The sequence below is a fragment of the Lactuca serriola genome, chromosome 9 (genome assembly GCF_051521515.1).
Source record: "Lactuca serriola cultivar US96UC23 chromosome 9, Lser_US96UC23_V15, whole genome shotgun sequence".
In the NCBI taxonomy this organism is placed as follows: Eukaryota; Viridiplantae; Streptophyta; class Magnoliopsida; order Asterales; family Asteraceae; genus Lactuca; species Lactuca serriola.
This window is the reverse complement of record NC_136416.1, coordinates 61,464,668-61,486,900: the sequence shown is the minus strand read 5'-3', so window position 1 is coordinate 61,486,900 and position 22,233 is coordinate 61,464,668. Positions and strand designations below refer to the sequence as shown.

The 22,233-nt window shown below is 37.1% G+C and overlaps 1 protein-coding gene across 1 annotated transcript; it reads right to left on the bottom strand.

Moving 5' to 3' along the window:
- Nucleotides 1-1,931: 1,931 nt before the first annotated feature.
- Nucleotides 1,932-6,243, bottom strand: LOC145073197 (phytochrome-associated serine/threonine-protein phosphatase). The gene is made up of 10 exons (XM_079019760.1): nt 5,950-6,243; nt 4,721-4,867; nt 4,567-4,634; nt 3,765-3,822; nt 3,574-3,684; nt 3,439-3,489; nt 3,169-3,312; nt 2,509-2,604; nt 2,338-2,409; nt 1,932-2,241 (listed from the first exon to the last, which is right to left on the bottom strand). Exons 1-10 carry the CDS (start codon nt 6,028-6,030, stop codon nt 2,158-2,160), a joined length of 912 nt encoding a protein of 303 aa, XP_078875886.1. The 5' UTR covers nt 6,031-6,243; the 3' UTR covers nt 1,932-2,157.
- Between the last annotated feature and the right edge of the window lie 15,990 nt (nt 6,244-22,233).

Below are 22,233 nucleotides of genomic sequence, written 5' to 3'. Positions count from 1 at the left end.
GATTTCATTATATTTGATTTTATTTATACTTTTATTCTTGTAAACACTTCTTTTAAAGTGAAACTTTTTGACTAATTAAAAAACGTGTAGTATATATTTCAAATGATTTATTTAGAGCGCATATTTCAACTTTTTTTTAACTAATACTAGTATACGGTGGTTCATTGGAGATGTTGGGTGTGGTGGTTAAAGAACCATGTGTGGTTGATGACTAATTCCTCATCTTAGACGTCTGACAAAGAAATATAGAGAAATAAGTACGGATTTACATATGGTATTTATCAACCTCAACAAAGATTATGATCAGTGGTGGAGCCATGAATTTTCATATGGGGTACCAACATTGTCAATATATTATATGTAGTTATCTAGTATCGGACATTAAAAAACATGTTATAATCTCGTTAGCTGTGGTACAATAACATGAAACATGTCTACAAATAATATTTTTTATTTATGTACCCCCAACGTCTCATCTAATTCCGCCACTAATTATGATAGTGTACCTCGAGAATTTTAATGACCATAGAAGATCAAAAGTTGCTATGCCAAGGCCATTTGCAATATGTATGGGGTCTTCAACATGGCTCCATCACCGGCTTTTAGCCCGTACATTTTTGCTCTGATTTACGATGAGATCTCATAAAATTCATGGAATGTTTTTCTTTGCTGATGACATTGTATTAGTAATTGAGACAAAGGCAAATCTAAATAGTAAATACTAGATTTGATATTTGGACGAATTTGGAAGATAAAAAGGTTAGACTAATATTTTTGATATGACATAATATTTTAGTGCAATTTTAGCAAAGAGTATTGCATTTGGGAGCAAGTGTTTCTCCCAATATAAGTTTCAAGCATGTTGTATAGAGATTGAATGTTAGCCGCTAATATGACAAGAGGGTTCGTTGAAACTGAAGGGAAATTTTGTTGGTACGACGGTTATGCCAGCTATGTTGTATAGATCTGAATGTTAGTCGTTAAAAAAGGCAAATGCGAGTAACATGGAAGTTACAAATTTGATGATGCTACATTACTTATGGCAGAACAATGTTCGACATAGTAACAAATACAATAATCATAATTTGGATGGTAGTTGTGTCAATCATCGAAAAAATGAGGAAAGCAAGATTATGATAGCGTTGCCACGTCTAAAGGAGGCGGCTTACCGAAGGATACATCAAGGATTGTGGAGATTGTTACTAGCAATAGGCAAATGAGAAGTCTTCGATGAGAAAGAAACAATAAGATAGTGTGAGGTTAGACTACTAAAGGAGATAGGGTGTAGAAGGGAGCGATGACTTAGAATTAGGATACCACGGTAGCATATTGCTTATGATTAGGATTGTGAAGTAGCACATCTCTTGATTTTCTTTTGTTTTAGTAGTAAAACCTGTCTATGTATGCATCCCTCCTTTTACTTTGGCTCTTGTTGTATGTGGCTTGTATCCAAGGTTGTTACTTTCTACTCTATTGCTTTATTGGTCGTACCGATACTTTCTACTCCATTGCTTGTATATACATATTAGCAACTACTTGCTTGTTACTTTATGCTCTCTTGTGTGCATCTACATATTTATGCCTATTTGTTTGATCTTCTACGACTCTACTCACATATGTAGGTAAGACTACCTACATATCTATAACATCTTTCCCAACATATTTGTTATGAGAACTGGGAATATATATATATATATATATATATATATATATATATATATATATATATATATATATATATATATATATATATATATATATATATTCCTTTTTATTTATCACTTTCCTAGTTTTCTTTTTCATTTAGGATTTAAATTAACCAATATTTTTAGTACAAGCCAACCAAACATAATAATGGAATGGAATGGAATAATCCATTCCTTAGTAATTTGATAGAGCTAGATATGTGATGAATGTGAAAGGAAGATAAATTCTGAAAATATAAGTAGGTAGGTAGGTATTTAATGAAAAGTCAAATGATGGAGAGAAGTTACATTACAGAGTCTACTAGCAGAATAGAATATCAACAACACATGAATATGATTAATTATGGAACACAATAAACAAGCAATGTAAAGAAAATACCCAAAAATCATCATCATCATCATCGTCATCATATCTTGAGAAAACATATTTCTTTCTTTCTTCTTTCCTTTCTTACAAAAAGTAAGGTACCCCTGTCCTTGGTCCTCTCATCTGATTGTTTTCTTCAGTTTCTGTGAAAAACTTTACTTCTCTCTCCTGTCACACCACACCCACCACAATCATTAATTCATTATTGATTAATAGTAGTATAATACTCCTAAAAGAAAAAAGTTCATGGCATTATGGGAATACCATGTTTTCACTAAAGCTCAAAATTGAAGCCACGTTACCACACCGATAGCAGTAATTTGGTGCAGACCAGACCTATAACACGAAGAAAGAAAATGGAAAATCAAATTTTCTTTTTTTTTTTTTATTTTTGGGAGTGAAAGAAAGAAAGGGTAAAACAGGAAACTAACTTACAGTTACAAGTCCTTTATCTTGAAACATGTACTTTAAACCTTCCTGAACAAGTTGGTGGGCCCGGCAAACTAAATCAAGCTTGTTGATGTGGTTGAACTGAAACATATAAAAAAAAGGATCACTCAATAGCCTGTAAAAGAGCAAATTACAGTTTTGCCCATTGTACATAATGTCATTTTCATCTGCAAAACTGCCTTTATATTTTTGGGCAAAAACACAAGAAAAAGAAATTACAAACTTTATTGCAGTATACAGAAAAGCACAATCTACTTTCACCATTTTATTGATTTTAGTCACTCAACTCTATTTGTAGTGGTTAAACCATTATTACCAATTACCAAAACAATTAATTCTTTTTTATTACTGGTCTAGCAAAAGAGCCAACATGCTTTCGCTATTTTATTGATTTAGCCACTGAGCTACTATTACTTTAATGATTATTATAATAGTAGTCTAGTGGCTAAATCAATAAACCTGTAAAAGTGTGTTGTGCATTTCTATATAATGATCTACTTGCTGAAAAAATAGTTAAGTGCCTAAACTGATGAAAGTAAAAAGGTAGTTTTTCTATATCTTGCTGTTTTTTTTCATTTTCACAAAGACAAAAGATCTAAAACACTTTGGAAAAGGGTAAAAACGTAATTATTTATTTATTTTTACCTCAGATGTAACTCTGGATCCAAAAAGCCATCCAGCTCCACGAGGACTGACCGCCCATGTTTCAATGTCTTCAGGGTCACTCCACATTAGGTCACAGAATGGACCTTCATGGGGTATCTCACAGTTGCGCTCAATAACTCTAATCTGAAAAACCGTGTTATGAAAAAAAGGCAAAAATAATAATAATAATAATAACAACACAGGATTATTGAAGCCAAGCCACCATATGAAGCTAAATACTGTATAAAACTGTAGCATAGGAAGTCAAACCTGGTCAATGGTCCTAATGTCTGGTGAAAGACCACCATGAACGCATAATACCTGTGACACAATTTGTATTAAAATCACAAATTCAAAATCATAATTGTAACATAATGATAATAATTGAGAAAAAAATAAACATACTGTTCCATCTATTATTGCTGACAAAGTTAGATAATCAAAAACATCTGTGCAGTATCTCCATGCATTAGCATTCCCATACTTTCTCTGACATTCATCGTAGAATCCATACACCTACACAGCATTAATCCAATCCAAGATGACATCAGCAACAAATTAACTCATATCATACTTGTTTTATTTTCAATTTTTACCTGTGTTAACTGCCTGCTTTCATGGTTTCCACGCAGAAGAGTAATGTTTGCAGGGTATCTGCAACCAAACCACATGTAAACATAACACAGTGACATTAAGAATATATATATATATATATATATATATATATATATATATATATATATATTATTCAGTAACAGAGAACATAATAACTAACAAATGACACAACAGGAAAACACAGTGGATGTGGATCACCAGCTTATTAATGTAGCTTTTAACAACATATATATATATATATATATATATATATATATATATATATATATATATATATATATATATATTGAGGAAATGCCAGGAAAACAGAAAAGAATAACTTAGTTACTAACACTTATCAAATTCTTGAAGCACAATTAACATATAAGGAGATGTTTGGGTGTGCTTTTACTGTTTAAAGTTGCAAGAAAACAACCAAAAAAAGACTTCATTTTAAAGAAAGAAAGATGTATTGTGAAATGGAAGTAAAAGTTTCACATACTAGATTAAAAGAAGGGGTAAATAGATACACTTTTGCTTTACCCTTTGACCCCAAAATAATCAGAAGCAGAATCTATTATAATCAGTTCCAACTTTGTAGACAAGTTTTATATTATTAATAGGCTTCATGAATTCCTTATAGTGAAGCTCATTTTGTTAACTATCTGTGGAAGTGTGGTCTTTGAGGCTTCATATCAAAATTCCTACCACTATGTGCATATATGTGTCAATGACTATAGTGTAGACATATATGTGAGTTGTGACAATATTATACTATACCCTTTGCCTAAATATTAAAATTACCTGGCTTTAAGAAGCAAAAGTATTGTGAAAACCTCCAAACTGTTGTAACCACGGTCAACAAAGTCCCCCTGCCAAGGAACACAAGGAAACTTCTAGAATACATATACATATGAATAAAGATATGTGCAGAAATGTTTATACAGCAAAAGTTTACCATAAAAATGTAATTTGTCTCAGGTACATGACCTCCAGTCTGAAAAAGCTTCATCAAGTCATGAAATTGGCCATGAATATCACCACACACAGTAACTGGACTATTAACTGGCTGAACATTTGACTCCTCGATCAAGATGTCCTTTACCTGAAAGTAAAACAATTTGGATTTACCAGAAAGTATAACTATTAACTGGCTGAAATTTTAATATGATCAGATCCTTTCAAAATGGAATCCAAAACCTTAAGAAACTATTCAATATTCATATTATGCAACTAATGTTCTAGCAAAAAGAAAAGCCAACTTCATACACAACTGCCTTCATCCAACATTAGGATTTGCAAGCCCTTTGTTTGTCATGAGATAGTTGAAAGAAACAACCATGGTTATGCTCTATAAATTTCTTCAATTAAGTTTTACTACTATTTACTATTTAATATATGTTTCCAAATACTACTGGGCAATCTATAAAAGTTCAAACCAAGAATCATTCAACTAAAAAGAAAGGAAAAGTAAACAGTTATTTCTTGTTGCAAATCCTGAGCACAACAACAGGTTTTAACCAAGGGGGAGAATTTCATGGATCTTTAATTATATACCCTTTAGCAACATCCCCAGATCCCATATCACAAAACAATTTCTACCATTCCAATGAATATGAAGAGAACCAAAATATTAACACGTAGATAACAAAAACCAGTGTTTCAATCTTGCTGAAATCATACAGAAGTTCTAGATCAGAAGACCACATAACCAATGTTTTTAATTTATTTTGCCACGTAGTACTGACCAACCTATAATAGTTTCAAGTAAGAGTCGTTCAACTAACTAAAAAGGGATAAGACTTTAGTTAGTTATTTCCTGTTTAAAATCTTGAACTCGATAGCGGGTTTTAAGCAAATGAAGAACTCCATGGATCTTGAGTTCTTTACGATATATTATCATTTCCTATCACGAAACAATTTGTAGCACTCAAATGTAGACGAACACGTCCATTTGGTTCACAAAATCTACACATACTACATACTGCAACAAAAATTAGGGTTTTCCATTTTGTTGTACTCATACAAAAATCCTAAACCAAAACACCACAAAACCAAGAAAATTTCCTTAATATTCCAAGTCAATCTCGAAAAACATGAAATCGTAACCTCGAACCCAGACCTAATTCATCCAAAGAAAATCCATAACAATATGAACATCGAAAGAGAGGGGAAATAGAAGCGTACGTATTCGCATAACAACTGCAATTCATCTTCGGACAAGTGCTGTCCCTCTTTGACCTTAGATATCCACAGATCCAAATCCATCGTTCGAATTCCGAACTTTTGTATCTGAAATTATCCGGTGGCCTACGTGTAATACAAGCTTTGGGAGGTTGAGATTCGGCGGTTTAATCTCCGATTGGCGGATCGACGGAGAAACAGAGACGGCCGACGAAATCAGTTTTGTTGGCCTTCTGCTATGGAAGGAGCTCTTGGGTAGGTGCAGTTTCCCCTGTTATATCCCTAGACTCGTTTGCTTGTGAATTCTTTTTAACCATGGTTTATGCAACCGGATCAAAATTGTTTTACGGGTTCGTTTAAAAACTTAAAATGTTTATTGTTTTGTAAATTAGTTTTAACAAAATATGTTTATCAAACTAGATCAAAATTATTTTTGGAAATTTTTTAATAAAATCATAATTTTTTTTAAACAAAAAAGTCTTGATTATTTAATATTTTGTCCAAATTAATGATTTATTTTCTATTTTAACAAAATAACATATTACGTGATTTTTTCAAAATAATGGACTTTTATCTTCAAAATAAAATTTATCAAAAAAATTCCAAGATAACAAGAAAATTCTGCATAAAACCATTTAAAAAACAAAATATCGGGAATGGTTCATTTCACACTCGACGAAAACGGGTTAGGACTCATTTGTGTAGTCCCCTCATAATAAATGAGCTTCATTGCCTACTGGAATGTCATTCCAAAAAATTCTGAGAAATTTTAAACTTGAGATTTAAAGCTTGTTGAGCATAGCAGCTGAACAATTCACATTTAGGATTACATTAGAAGCTTCCTCCAACTTTTTCCGGTTCGTGAGTAAATCCTTCAAGAATTTCACGTACTTACGCATTTAAGCAACGACTTCAACGAAAGGCATGTTGATTTGTAACGATTTTATGCGTCGTGGAACTTCAGTAGTCTTTTAGCAAGTTTTTCATATTCCCGTGTCGTGGAGGTTGACTCTCCACGTCATGGGTCCTGCACAACTCTTTAATTGATAACTATTTCCACTAAATGACCAATCTCCATCAAAATCCCAAAATATCCTCAAGGTAAAAATTGGTCAAAGACGAAGTCAAATGGTCAAATACACTAACCCAATCGAGTCAACTCAGGGTGCGTACACGGGGCGTACTCCTGAGGTACACAAGATATACACGAGACCTCGCAGATTGACCGCCAACGAGGTGGTTGACTGAGTACGCGGGGCGTACCCTCACAAGTCCATAAATCTCGTTAAGAGCTTAATGGCTTAAGCTTTTACATCCCAACTTCATATTTATGGCCAAAATACACTCTAGAGTCATAAAGTTTCTAACTTTATGACTTTACATGCCTATTAAGAGCTTAACTCAAGGTCTTTATCCATTAAGACCTTCTATAAGATGCATGGAGCAAAACTAACCAATGAGACTTCATTTTTATGAATTAGGACCCCTCCTAGGGTCTAAAAGGACAGCTCAAATCGTTAAGAACATGTCGTGCTCAATATAAGACATTTGGGACCAAAAAGCGCATGAAATCAACACATAAGAAAGATCTAATAAACTAGCCATCAAGGTATGAGCTTTATACCTTGAAATGATGGAGAAATGTGCAAAATTTCCTTATCCAAGCTTTACCATCACCTTCTTCTTCTTTTGGAACACCCAAAAACTCACACTCAACCTTCCAAAGACTCTAATGAAGCTAGGGTTTACAAGACAACACGTTTTTGCTAATGAAGGCTGAAAAATAGGGAAAGAATAAGACTTAAGGATTGTAACATCTCGACTCCCAGGTATAAATTTTAAAGTTTTATATTCATTATTAGAGACTTACTCGATGAGTTGGTTGCCCCAACTCTTCGTGTAGAGACGGATATGGCCGCCTGGTTAATGAAACCTACTCGACGAGTTGGAGGACCCTTGTAACGCCCGATTCCTGGTAAGTATTTTAAATAAGAATCCTCATTTTTGCAAAGGGGCTCGACGAGTTTGAGGCCCCAAACTCGTCGAGTAGAAGTGGGAATTTGGACGCAGGTTAAGAAACCTACTCGACGAGTTGGGGAGCCCCAACTCGACGAGTACGACTGCCAGAGTGAAACCCTAATTTTCAGGGTTTGCATCCTATTTAAGGACCTTAACACCTCATTGTGGCCTCCCTCATCACCCCTCAGTCCAGCAAACCCTAATTCATGAGTTTGAGCCCTCTTGAGTGTGTAGGAGTGAAAAGAGAGTGATTCTTTGGTGATTTCTTGAAGAGGTTGAAGTTGGAGTGCTTGGTTGAAGGAAGAAGCTTTGGATCCAGGGGTTCCTCTGTTAAGGCAACCATATTAAGGTATAAAGTCTATACATTGACTATTCATTTGCTAGATCTCCCCATGGAGGAGTTTAGGACTTTTAGTAGCTTGTTGTGGAACCATTCATGGATGCAAGCATGTTTTGGGGTTATGACTTCAGATCTGGACGTCCATGGCCTTATGAGACTCAAATTTGCCAACTTCATTGAGTCTTGGCCCTTCTTCATTCCTTAGATCCCTTTTGGAGCTTAGTTTTGGTGTTTTTAGCTTCTTAACACCATGAATGGACGTAAAGTTAGTAACTTTACATGATATATCGACTTGAGGGACCAGATATATGGTTTGGAAGTGTTGGACTTAACAGAAAGCGACTTAATGGATTAAGACAAAGGGGACTCGACGAGTTGTTCATATGAGTCGACGAGTTGTGTCGTGGTCCCCCAACCTTTTATGTTACTGAGCAAACTCGTTGAGTCTAGGAGATGACTCGGTGAGTTGGCCAGGGTTATGAGTTTTGAAGAGGTGAGGACTCGACGAGTCCAAGGAAGGACTTGACGAGTTCAAATGAAAAGCCTCGATTCTGTTACAGAGAGGAACTCATCAGGTTATGGAAGAATTCGATGAGTTGGATTGCGATTCAGGGTTCCTCATTCATGGAACTCGACGAGTTGATGGACCAACTCGGCGAGTTGAGTCAACCAGAATGTTGACTTTGACGTGGACTTAACCAAGGTTGACTCTTGAAAGGTTATGAAGTACGGAATGGATTCTAGAAGGTTGTCCCATGCAAGGGTTTGGGCCCAATTTGGAAAATTGGGCCAATAGCGGGCCATTAGTGGGTCTTTATGGATTTTGGAGTTTTGGACTTGATTGGTCTTGGACTTGGGCCCTAGTTATGTATCTATTGAGCCAAGGGTAAAATAGTCATTTTACCCTAAGTATGGATTATGAATCATGGTTTAGGACCCAGTTGCTAATTGGGTGATATTATAGCATTGATAGCTTGAGGAGTTTCCAGGATAGCAGTTAGGATTCCTTGCAGTGGACTTCAACAGTACGAGTGTAGTAGAGATGATTGTCTTTGTGATAATTATCTGGTATGTCATTAGGGATGCAAGTTTGACCCGTGGATTCGGGTATCCGTGGGGACCCGACCCTAACGGGGCGGGTATTCCCCGACTTAACGGGTAATGGGGCGGGGATGGGGCTTTATTTTCAAACCCGAAGCGGGTACGGGCGGGGACGGGTATGACATTATCCATCCGTTTAATACCCAGATATATATATATATATATATATATATATATATATATATATATATATATATATATATATATATATAAACGGAAACACAATCCTGTGAGATTCCTTTTTATAAAGATGTCTCATTTTGTTGTTTTCTCGTATATAGCCGATGTGGGATGTCTTTAACCCCTCTGTCTTTATAAGTTTATACATCATACATCATTTTTACTTCTTTTTGTTCTAACTAACGTTAAACCAATTTAAGTTACGTTATCGAACTGCTAATAATAGGTATACTATCGATGCAAGTTTTGAGAGATATTCACATGTTATATTATAAATTATTAAGAGGGATATTGGAGGAAAAGTGTCCATCAACACTAAAATGACAAAAGCCAAAACCTTGGTGACACATTCCAATAACCCTTGTCAACCTCATCCCCATTCCATGCTAACACATTTTTTATATAGTTTAAGATTCCTTTATAGTGTAATTCATAGACTGCAATTAATGATACTAATTTACTCGTAATAGTCAAGAGTAACATTTCAGTTCTTGAATAGATTAATTTATGTACGCTTAATTTTTTTATAAATCTTTTGTTTTCTAAATAAATATTGTAGGCTAAAAAGGCTAATCCCACATTGTCCCAGTAGATACGTGATTTGAAGGGAAACAAATATATATGGGGGAAGATGACTTGTGTAATTATCGTTGTATTTGACTTCCCGTATCGTTTTGGTGATATAAACAAATGAGGGGGAACTCATTATAAATTAAAAGCACCTTAAGTTAATTTTATATTTTGAAGGTGCTTGTTAAGAGTGTTTCTTAGTTTATATAAAACAAACTCAATAAATGGGATTTTAGTGCCGAGTATTTAAGCTTTCTTTCATTTTGTGAGCTAATCTTAAGCTGAGCAGTGGCTTTTTATGCTTTCTTAAGGAAAAAATCTAAAGCGAAAGCCAATTAAATAAGCATTGAGCCATAAAAACGGGTGCCCGATGGGTTCCCCATACCCGGCGATGATTTTTTCACCCGAACCCATCGGGGATTATGCGGGTTAGGGACGGGGATGGTTGTGGGTATCAGAGTTCGGGTTCGGGGATGGGGATTGTAGTCCCCGCCAATATCCGCCCCCATTTGCATCCCTATATGTCACTATCTGTTAAGCTTTATGTGCTAGTATGATATGATGTTATGTGATAGTGGTAGGAGGGGTACGATAGACCCCAGTATCGGTTGTAAGGACCGACAGGGTAGGTCGGGCACCCAGATATGTCTGACAGCATGTTATGTTATGTTATTATGTGATAGTGGTAGGAGGGGTAGGATAGACCCTGATATCGGTTGTAAGGACCGACAGGGTAGGTTGGGCAGCCAAATATGCCTGACAGTATGTATTTTATATTATTATGTGATAGTGGTAGGAGGGGTAGGATAGACCCCAGTATTGTTTGTAAGGAGCGACAGGGTAGGTCGGGCAACTAGATATGTCTGACAGTATGTTATGCTATGTTATTATGTGGCATTGGTAGGGGTGAAATAGTCCCCGTAACCGGTTGAAATAACCGGAGGGTAGGTCGGGCACCCAGATATGTATGGCATAGTAGGTTGAGCACCCAGATATGCTCAGCAGGGTAGGCCGGGCACCCAGATATGTCTGGCAGTATGTTATTTGTATGGTTTGTGGTATGATGGGGGAACTCACTAAGCTTCGTGCTTACAGTTTTCAGTTTTGGTTTCAGGTGATTCTTTTGCAAAAGGAAAGGACCAGCATGATCGCAACGCATCACACTATGTTTTCCGCACATGAGATATTTAGGATTACACTCCGATATTGTTTTATGATAACATGTTTTGATTATTGACACTTTGTTTTTGACATGGGATGTTATTATGAATGTTTTATTATACTGTTGGTTTTATATTAACTCAATTAAAAATGAAATTTTTGGTCTTGAATTTTGGGATGTTACAAGTTGATATCAAAGCCCTGGTTTGAAGGATTCGGACACACTCTCGGGTGTGTCTGGACTCAAATTTGGGGTTTGAAAGATTTTTATAAGAAACTAATTTTTCTAAAAAGTAAAATAAAGAGTTTTGATAAAGAACAAGGTGTATAATGCGTGCAATCAGCCGAGCTCAAGTAAGTTTTCCCCAAGATACCCATACATGTTATGTTACGTTATGATATTAATTGAGAATATGTGAACTGCATGCTAGATTATGGCCAAGGATCTAGGAAGGATGCCTTATATGCCTATTGTACGTGCTTGTAGACCTACATGCTAATACTAACCAGTTAGTGATAGGATGACCTGTTTAGGTTATGCCTGATTATATGAGCTTTATAATATCATGCCATTATAGATTCCTGATAGAGGATATAATGGTTTTATTGGAACATGTTGGTTAGTTTATCCATTGTTCGAATGTTGCTTGCTTTGTGCTTTATGGGAATCTTAGCGATGTGATGTAACGACTGTGACTTGAGGTAATAATTATTTAATATTCTAACGCCCTTAGATCCAGGCTAGTCAATTTAGAGATAATAGGGGTCGAAAACGACTTTTCGACAAATGATTATTTAGAATAAATAATCTTAACCAAGTTTTATAATATGTCTCAAGGGTTCCGTACATATAAAGAACGCCGAAATCCGAGTTATAACAAATAAGTTATGGCCCGTCGAAGTTTTACGGCAAAACCGGCACGACACCGGGAAGCGTAAAAAGTAAATTTACGATGGAGCGACTTTTAGCCTTAGAAATCTAAATGAAAGTTGTAGTATATGTTAAACCGAGAACATACAAAAAAAAAAAAAAAAAAAAAAAAAAAAAAAAAAAACCCGCCCAAATCTGACTTCGTATGACGAAATTATGAATTTTCTAAGATTTGGCTTAGTAGTGCACGACCCGAAACTCGATTTTTAGTTCGAGCAGTTTTTGGCTTACGCGACCTAAATGAGAGTTGAATATCTCATTAATAGGAACTCAACGGTAAAAAGATAGACGAAAACGGAGTCCGTATGAAGGAGTTACGAATTCTTCGCGGTCATTTAGCAGTCTAATCTCCTCCTACTGTTAAATTTAAGATCGTTCGAGAATTAGCCGGCGGAGTCTAAATGAAAGTTGTAGATCTTATTTTTACCTACGCGTGGATATAAAGAACGTCGAAAACGGAGTTTGTATACGAAAGTTATGAATTTTTGAAAATCGACTGATTTCCACCCTGTGTACGATTCCACGTGTCAGCACCAGGCTTTGCCTTGGTGCCCAAGTAGGATCACAACGTGAGCATCAAGAAACTCACAGCGTGAGTGACCCTCCAACCTCCTATAAATAGAGATGCACCCCTCCATTCATTCTCACACCTCCCTTCACTTCCCTCTCTCTAGAACTTCTCTCTAGCCCCGAAACCCCCCGAAAAGCCTAGGGAACCTCCCTAGCACGAGGCGTAAGCCCCGGAGTGCCCGACGAATCCGAGAAGAAGAGCCTTTCGGCTCGGGAACGCTGCTCCAGCGAACCCCGGTTTTGCGAAAAACCCGTTGTAAGTGAGTTATGCCTACCCTATCTTTAGTATAGTTTATGTTTTAATATAGTAACGTTATTAGGAACTTATAATGAGTATTTGGATTATTATTATGAGTTATATAAAAGTGTTTCTTAACGCTTATATAATAGTAATAATATCTAGACTATTAATTAGTCGCGGTTAACGTTAGACTAAACTCTAGTGGTAATGATACTAGGTTTTGTCCGAGGGCAATTGTTTTGAGAGTAACGAAGTGCTATCCGAGTGCCGACTCATCACCTTAGCAGGTGAGTGCATAGTTACTTTCGTCTTACACATATATATGAAGTAGTTAATATAAATTACGTGTTATGTGTTCATATTGTCTCTATACTTGCTGTCTATGCTGGGTAAAAGATTTTTATACATGCTTTAAATGATTTAAACTGTATATATATATATATATATATATATATATATATATATATATATATATATATATTATCTACGAAAATTTTGGGGTAAAACATGGGTAGATGTAATAGATGAAATATGAGTTGTATGATGAGGTGAGAGGTGAAATAGACCATGAGGTGAGGGTGAGAGGTGGACGATGCGAGAAGCCTTGTACCCAAATGTTGGCCCCGTCATCTAGCAGAGTATAGATGACAACCATGGACTATTCTAGACAGTCCAATGGAACACTAGCAGGCTCGCAACCTGTAGGTGTTGTGAACGATGTGTTCACCGGTGTACTCTAAAAACCCATTGGCATGTATTGCGAGTCGATTCTCGGAAACGATAATGTTGATAAACGAGATAACCCTGGCAGCTGCGCCTAAAGGACAATACCGGCAGATGCGCCTCATAGGCAATGTCATAATTATGGCAGCTGCGCCTAAGTGATAGAACTAGCAGTTGTGCTTGACAGCTTTGTCATTGACAACGATGGACTTCGTACCTATTCCTTAAGATAATCCTTAGGAATGAATGAACGAGAAATGGTTGATTCTTAGGATAGATCTTTAAGAGTAAAGAAGATAACGGGGATGGGTAATTAGGTTAACTATTTGATGATTAAACCTAATAATTATATTATTATGGGTTGAAAACCCTATGTACTCACCAGGTTTCCCAACCTAACCCACTCAGTTTATTTATATCATAGGTGTTGATATGAACTCACATTACACTGAGAGATTAAGGAGATATAAATCACTAAAGATAATGAATGTAAGTTATGTTTATGCTTATGTTTCTGTATTGACGATGACATCCCAAATGTTTTAAAACGAATAAAAATACTTTTCTTCGGAAATGCTTTGATAACGTATTTATCATGTTTTACTAGGAACAAATTCCGCAACATTTTTATTAAAATAGGTACTCTGATTTTTATGAAGCATAAACAAAATCGGTCTTTTCTGGCCGAGAAAATGGGGATGTCACAATTGGTATCAGAGCATTAGTTTAAGCGAACTAGGAATAATGATTTATTTCTAGACTTAAACTTAGAATGCTAAGCGATGATCGTGAGAAGTGTGTCTAATATATTTTAGGAAGTACACCTGAATAGACACGAGCACTAGCTCATTTAGGGAAGATGCCTAAATTGCTTTTATGTGCTAAATGATTTCCGATTCTTTATGATGCTATCGTTTGATCGGATCTATGGTCTGTTGCCGACCGGATCTGGAAACTTTATGTGTTCAGATTTCTAAACGTTTAAATACGATATTAGAACTGGCATGTAACTTTTCAGAGTAATACGGAGGAATACGCGTCTAAATCTTCCTCTATCTATATTCTCATCTCGATACACCGAACGCATGTTTTGGTGTATAGAATGTCATGATAAGGACTCATAGCAGATTGAGCAAATGGAGGAAATGATAAGGCTTATGATAGTGAATGATACTTATTGGAAGATATTTTAAGAGTAATATCTTGTCTTTAGAATGCGTCTAATAAATAATACGTCTATTACGGGAGAAGTTCACTTTCGATTAGAAGAAAGAAAGATTTTTTGGTAGAATCCATGAAGTTATCCCATCATCTGACATTTGCACCACCAACCGGGTTGAAACAAAATTGATGATTGAAGATACGCATGGAAGAAGTCCTAGTAGTGTCTAGAGAAAATTATATGATTGTTAGGACACATTTGTATGTGTTAAAATTATTTTGTGATAATAACTTGGAGGACTGCGAGACAATACTTGGGACGAGTATGAGTAGGTGTGAATGGTAGTAGAGGCATATACTACCGGAAGCACAAGACTCACGCTTGGATCAGGGAAAGTCACAAGGTTACCAAGAAGCCAATAATTGATTCCGATTTATTCAAATATGTCGTTACCATTGTTTCAGTAATGACTAAGAAGATTGTTGTTATCCCGACCCTAGTGGTCATATCACATTGAGTCCGACTACGATGAGTATGTTACGTGGTTCAGAGAACCAAGTTCGATGTAACATCTGACTTAAGCCATAGGATTGAAGTAAAAGATGATCGAAGTGATTGGTAGAGGTATCGCGACGGTTGCTTGTAGCTAGAAATGATACCTTTTAAGATGTGATTAGAACATGAAGGAAGGTATAGTTTATTCTGAAATCTGACTCTAAAAGACCTGAGTCCAAGCAATGCATCATACGATGAGAGGTCGTTAGAACATGACCCATCGGTCTATTATGATAATTGAAGGAAGAAACTTATCTCAAGTTTGTTAAAGAAGGAGCCTCCAATAAAGATCGAGATCGTGACATGAAGGTCATGAGATAGAGAGCGGGTCCAAGATCGGGCACCGCATGCAGTCAGGAAGTATTAGAGTTAGATACTCGTTCGAAGAAACATCAAAGTTACGATTATTACTTAGGATGAAGAGATAACATATGGAGTCATCATGTGAGCCCTGTTTCGTTGATGATTCCGGGACGTAATCATCCTAAGGGGGAGATAATTGTAACGTCCGTAGATCCGGGCTAGTCAATTTAGAGATAATAGGGGTCGAAAACGGATTTTCGACAAATGATTATTTAGAATAAATAATCTTAACCAATTTGTAGAATATGTCTCAAGGGTTTCGTACATATAAAGAACGCCTAAATCCGAGTTATAACGAAGAAGTTATGGCTCGTTGAAGTTTTACGGCAAACCCGACACGACACCGGGAAGCGTAAATAGTAAATTTATGATGGAGCGACTTTTAGCCTTAGAAATCTAAACAAAAGTTGTAGTATATGTTAAGCCTAGAACATACAAAAAAAAGAACGCCCAAATCTGACTTCGTATGAGGAAGTTATGAATTTTCTAAGATTTGGCTTTGCAGTGCACGGTCCGAAACTCGATTTTTAGTTCGAGCGATTTTTGGCTTACATGACCTAAATGAGATTTGAAGATCTCATTAATAGGAACTCAACGGTAGAAAGATAGACGAAGACGGAGTCCGTATGAAGGAGTTACGAATTCTTCGCGGTTATTTAGCAGTCTAATCTCCTCCTACTGTTAAATTTAAGATCGGTCGAGAATTAGCCGACAGAGTCTAAATGAAAGTTGTATATCTTGTTTTTACCTACGCGTGGATATAAAGAACATCGAAAACGGAGTTTGTATGCGAAAGTTATGAATTTTTGAAAATCGGCTGATTTCCACCCTGTGTACGATTCCACGTGTCAGCACCAGGCTTTGCCTTGGTGCCCAAGTAGGATCACAACGTGAGCATCAAGAAACTCACGACATGAGTGACCCTCCAGCCTCCTATAAATAGAGATGCACCCCTCCATTCATTCTCACACCTCCCTTCACTTCCCTCTCTCTAGAACTTCTCTCTAGCCCGAAACCCCCCGAAAAGCCTAGGGAACCTCCCTAGCACGAGGCGGAAGCCCCGGAGTACCCGACGGCTCCGAGAAGAAGAGCCTTTCGGCTCGGAAACGCTACTCCAGCGAACCCTGGTTTTGCGAAAAACCCACTGTAAGTGAGTTATGCCTACCTTATCTTTAGTATAGCTTATGTTTTAATATAATAACGTTATTAGGAACATGTAATGAGTATTTGGATTATTATTATGAGTTATATAAGAGTGTTTCTTAACGCTTATATAATAGTAATAATATCTAGACTATTAATTAGTCTCGGTTAACGTTAGACTAAACTCTAGTGGTAATGATACTAGGTTTTGTCCGATGGAAATTGTTTTGAGAGTAACGAAGTGCTATCCGAGCGCCGACTCATCACCTTAGCAGGTGAGTGCATAGTTACTTTCGTCTTACACATATATATGAAGTAGTTAATATAAATTACGTGTTATATGTTCATATTGTCTCTATACTTGTTGTCTATGCTGGGTGAAAGATTTTTATACATGCTTTAAATGATTTAAACTGTATATATATATATATATATATATATATATATATATATATATATATATATATATATATATATATATATATATTATATCTACGAAAATTTTGGGGTAAAACATGGGTAGATGTAATAGATGAAATATGAGTTGTATGATGAGGTGAGAGGTGAAATAGACCATGAGGTGAGGGTGAGAGGTGGACGATGCGAGAAGCCTTGTACCCAAATGTTGGCCCCGTCATCTAGCAGTGTATAGATGACAACTATGGACTATTCTAGACAGTCCAATGGAACACTAGCAGGCTCGCAACCTGTAGGTGTTGTGAACGATGTGTTCACCGGTGTACTCTAAAAACCCATTGGCATGTATTGCGAGTGGATTCTCGGAAATGATAATGTTGATAAACGAGATAACCCTGGCAGCTGTGCCTAAAGGACAATACCGACAGATGCGCCTCATAGGCAATGTCATAATTATGGCAGTTGCGCCTAAGTGATAGAACTAGCAGTTGTTCTTGACAACTTTGTCATTGACAACGATGGACTTCGTACCTATTCCTTAAGATAATCCTTAGGAATGAATGAATGAGAAATGGCTGATTCTTAGGATAGATCTTTAAGAGTAAAGAAGATAACGGGGATGGGTAATTGGGTTAACTGTTTGATGATTAAACCTAATAATTATATTATTATGGGTTGAAAACCCTATGTACTCACCAGGTTTCCCCACCTGACCCACTCAATTTATTTATATCACAGGTGTTGATATGATCTCACATTACACTCACAGATTAAGGAGATATAAATCACTAAAGATAATGAATGTAAGTTATGTTTATGCTTATGTTTCTGTATTGACGATGACATCCCAAATGTTTTAAAACGAATAAAAATACTTTTCTTCGGAAATGCTTTGATAACGTATTTATCATGTTTTACTAGGAACAAATTCCGCAACATTTTTATTAAAATAGGTACTCTGATTTTTATGAAGCATAAACAAAATCGGTCTTTTCTGGCCGAGAAAATGGGGATGTCACAAATATTTATTTAATTAAATGTTGGGGGTAAGTGTTAAATAGAATGACTAATTGAGTGGATCATTAGAGAGTGGACCGAAGTGTTGGGTCGCCCAGAAGACGTACGTTGGGCATAGCCTTGGTGTACGCGGGGTGTAGAGAAGCATTAGATATGTGGGACACATGCACGTACATGCAATGTACCAAGGAGTACGCGAATCGTACATGAGCTGTTTCGAAACCGTAATTTTTAGGGTTTAAGCCATATAAATACCTCATTATGACTCAAACCCTAGCCTCCTCACCAACCCCTCATCCGCATAAACCCTAGATAGCATGGCTTTCTCATTCTTGTGTGTGTTTGGCCTTGTGAAGCTTGTTTTGGAACTTAGAAGCTTGAAAGAAGGAAGGAAAAGATAGTGGAGAGGAACTTAAGTATATTGAGCTCATAGATCCAAGATAACATCAGCATTTGGGATTCATTGGAGGTATAAAGCTTTCAACTTTCTTTTTGAATGCTTAGATCCAACGTAGTGTTGTTTTGGGATCTTTTTAGTTCCAAGAATGAACCTTTATGGCTCAAATTTGTCTCTAGGCCAAGGGGTGCCACCCTCAGTGATATTCATGTCCCATAAGCAGTAAAGTCTCGATCTTTAAGGCCCTTTTATGACCATGCATGAGTTTGAGGTCATTTTCATGGAAGTTAGTTGCTATATTCTAAGTTTGGGCTCACTTGGTGGGTTGCAAGCCACTAAGTAACTGACTTTATGAGTTGAGACGTGTTATTGGACTCAGATCTGTAATTTGGACCTAAGGGAATAAGCAATTTTGAAGAATATGGCTTAACAGAGTAGTATGCTAGGATTACACGCCAGTACGTGCAGCGTACAAGCCATGCAAGTTGTACGCGTAGCATATACAGGAGTACGCTCAACGTACTCTCATATTTTGGGCTTTGCGACATTTGGGTCTCAGTTTGGGCCAATCTTTGGGATTAGCAGTTATTGGGCCGAAATGGGCCATCAGAAATCAGATAATGGACCAAGGATATGTTTGGGCTTAAGGGAGGGCCCATTTGAGAAGTTGGGACCAATTTAGAAAATCGGGCTATTAGTGGGCCATTAGTGGGCTTGGAAAAGTTCGAAGGAATTAGGTCTAGGTTATGGTTCAAATTAGATCATGGGTTAAAATGGTCATTTTACCCTAAGAATGATTATTGGATTATTGACTAAGTGTTATTGTTAATGATAGTCGGGGAGTTGTTGGAGCAGCCATCAGAGATTCCTCATACGAGATTTCAGCAGCCAGCTTGAGAGATGAGTTTTCCTCCAGTAGGAACGGGTCGAAGTCACCAATGTCGGCCCGTTTATGTATATTAGCATATATCGGACTTTGATCCGATGTTGGGGTTAGCCCGATGTAGATTATATGTTTCCGGACTTTAGTTTGATGTCGGGGCAAGCCCGAGGAATGTTTGTATGTTTGATGTCTTCTTGATTCTTGCATTTGTATGTTTCTATGTTATGTGTTGTATGTTCCGGACATCGGTCCGATGTTGGGTCAAGCCGGAGGAAGATTTAGCTTATATGTTATGATATGTGTTTATGTTATATGCTTGTTGATATGTTATATGTATACCGAACTTCCGTCCGATGTCAGGCAGGGCTCAGATAATCCTGTTGTGAGTGACGTATCACTCCCCAATCCATCAGCTATTCCGTCCATTCAAGAAATCCTAAAATACCATTAATGCTTGAGACATTGAAACTCTCTGAAGCACTAAACTACCTGAAACACTTAACTGCTTGAAAACAACATGCTGCCACATGGCTGCTTCCCCAAGGTCCACCGGGACCTCCCTGGTTCCAACTTATCTGAAATGATGAAGTCATGTCCGATTGCTGAGCCAAGAGCAATATCACAGTCTCCCTACCTGCCATTATTTATCTTGCCACTATGGCTCTAACAATCTTCTGATTTAACCACGCGGGTTCATATGTCGAGTCCTGACATCTTCTAAATCCAAGGCTAAAAGTGATTGCTACATGACCAATGGTAGCCTTATATCACAAACGACCTCATACAGTCCATTGCTTTCCTGATCCCATAACTGTAGTGGCGTCCCCACGGTCTCATCACTGGCTCAAACAAGTCTAATTTATCTGGGGAACTCCGTAAACCAATATGTGGATTTGCCACGCCCTCACTACTGCACCCGAACTGGTGGGTACTACTGTTCCTTTGGGGTTGGGTCCTATTTAAAGGACCTTAAGCCCTCGTTTTCACCTCACCAACCACCTTACTCCCATGTTTGAAACCCTAATCATATATATTGAGCTAAGAGAGAGATATCTAATCTTTGGGCATTTTAGTGCACTACTTGAATAGAAGAGAAGAATATCAAGCAAGGAACATGAAGGGACTGTTAGATCTGGTGTTAATTCATCTGTAGCTTCTGTGGAAGGTAAAAAGTCTTCACCTTTCTCATTATGTTGATTAGATCTCATGTTAATGGAGTTTAGGGCTTTTTCCATCCTTCCTTGAGACTTTTAGTGTATTGAGCTTACATAGTGATTAAGACTTCAGATCGGGACTTTGTGAGGTCCCCAGAGTCCAAAGGTTCCAACTTTATCTAGCTATAGAGGAGCTTTTATGCTTAATACCCAAAAGGAACTTGTTTTGGCATTTTAAGCCCTAAGTGTCATGCAGGGACGTAAAGATTGTAGCTTTACGTGGTATATAAGCCTTGGGAGGCTAGATCTAGAGTTTGGGATTATAAATCTGCCTTAAAACGTCTGAATTAGAAAAGGGTCTGAAAGGACTCGCCGAGTCGGTGAGCTGACTCGACGAGTCGGCTAGGGTTTTCCCCGACGAGTATGGACATGAGTAACTCGACGAGTTGATGAGACAACTCGATGAGTTAAGTTGGATTTTTGCGACATTTCTGAAGAAAGGAGGTGACTCGATGAGTCACATAGATGCACTCGACGAGCAGGTCAACATGGACTATTGACTCGAGTATTGACTTTTGTTGACTTTAGGGTTTGGTCAAGACATGGATTATGGGAACCATGGAGGGGGTAAAATGGTGTTTTACACATTCCAAGAGTTAGAGAGAGAAGATAACTTATTTTATTAAGAGTTGTGATTAAAGTGTTAACTAGAGATAATTGTCATATGTGTTAGGCGGAGGCTAAATTCGGTGATTTGTGTATGAGGGTTATTTGCTTGCTTACAAGGTAAGTCTTCTCATTATACTTACCTAGGGTGGTAATCTATGTGTGACCTGAGGGTCTTATGTGCTTATATTGAGTATTGTGATATCCTACATTATGTCTTTGTGATTTATGTTGTGTATTATTCTGTGCTTACTGAGTTAGGACTGGAGGCTCCACCCGAGTTGTGGGACCAGAGGGTTCCATTGAGACACATTGACCGTAGGGTCTTATTCGAGTACAACCATGAGAGGCTAATGAGATATGTGTGGTATTTTAGGGAGCTCACTAAGCTTTGTGCTTACCGTGTTATGTGATATGTGTTTCAGGTACTTCTCAGGATCGCGGGAAGGCGCCGACTTGATTGTACACACAAGATGAAGTTTATGTTTTGAGGATCCTGAATTTTACTAAACAATTAAGGATTTGTGTTTTTAACAATTTTACAATTTTGGTTTTGAGATGTGATGTTGAGAATTGTGTGGTTTTGAAAATGAAAAATTTGTTTGAAAATTTACGGTGTTACACGTTCTGAGCTAGAGTTCCAGGTCGACGATTTTGTCCTCCTGAAGGTATCCCCATGGAAAGGGGTGACCCG

Coding starts and splice junctions, on each gene's coding strand:
- LOC145073197 (XM_079019760.1), bottom strand. CDS start 6,030: ATGGATTTGGATCTGTGGATATCTAAGGTCAAAGAGGGACAGCACTTG. Junction 4,868..5,949: donor TGCAGTTGTTATGCGAATAC/GTACGCTTCTAT, acceptor TTTTACTTTCAG/GTAAAGGACATCTTGATCGA. Junction 3,313..3,438: donor ACATTAGGACCATTGACCAG/GTTTGACTTCCT, acceptor ACGGTTTTTCAG/ATTAGAGTTATTGAGCGCAA.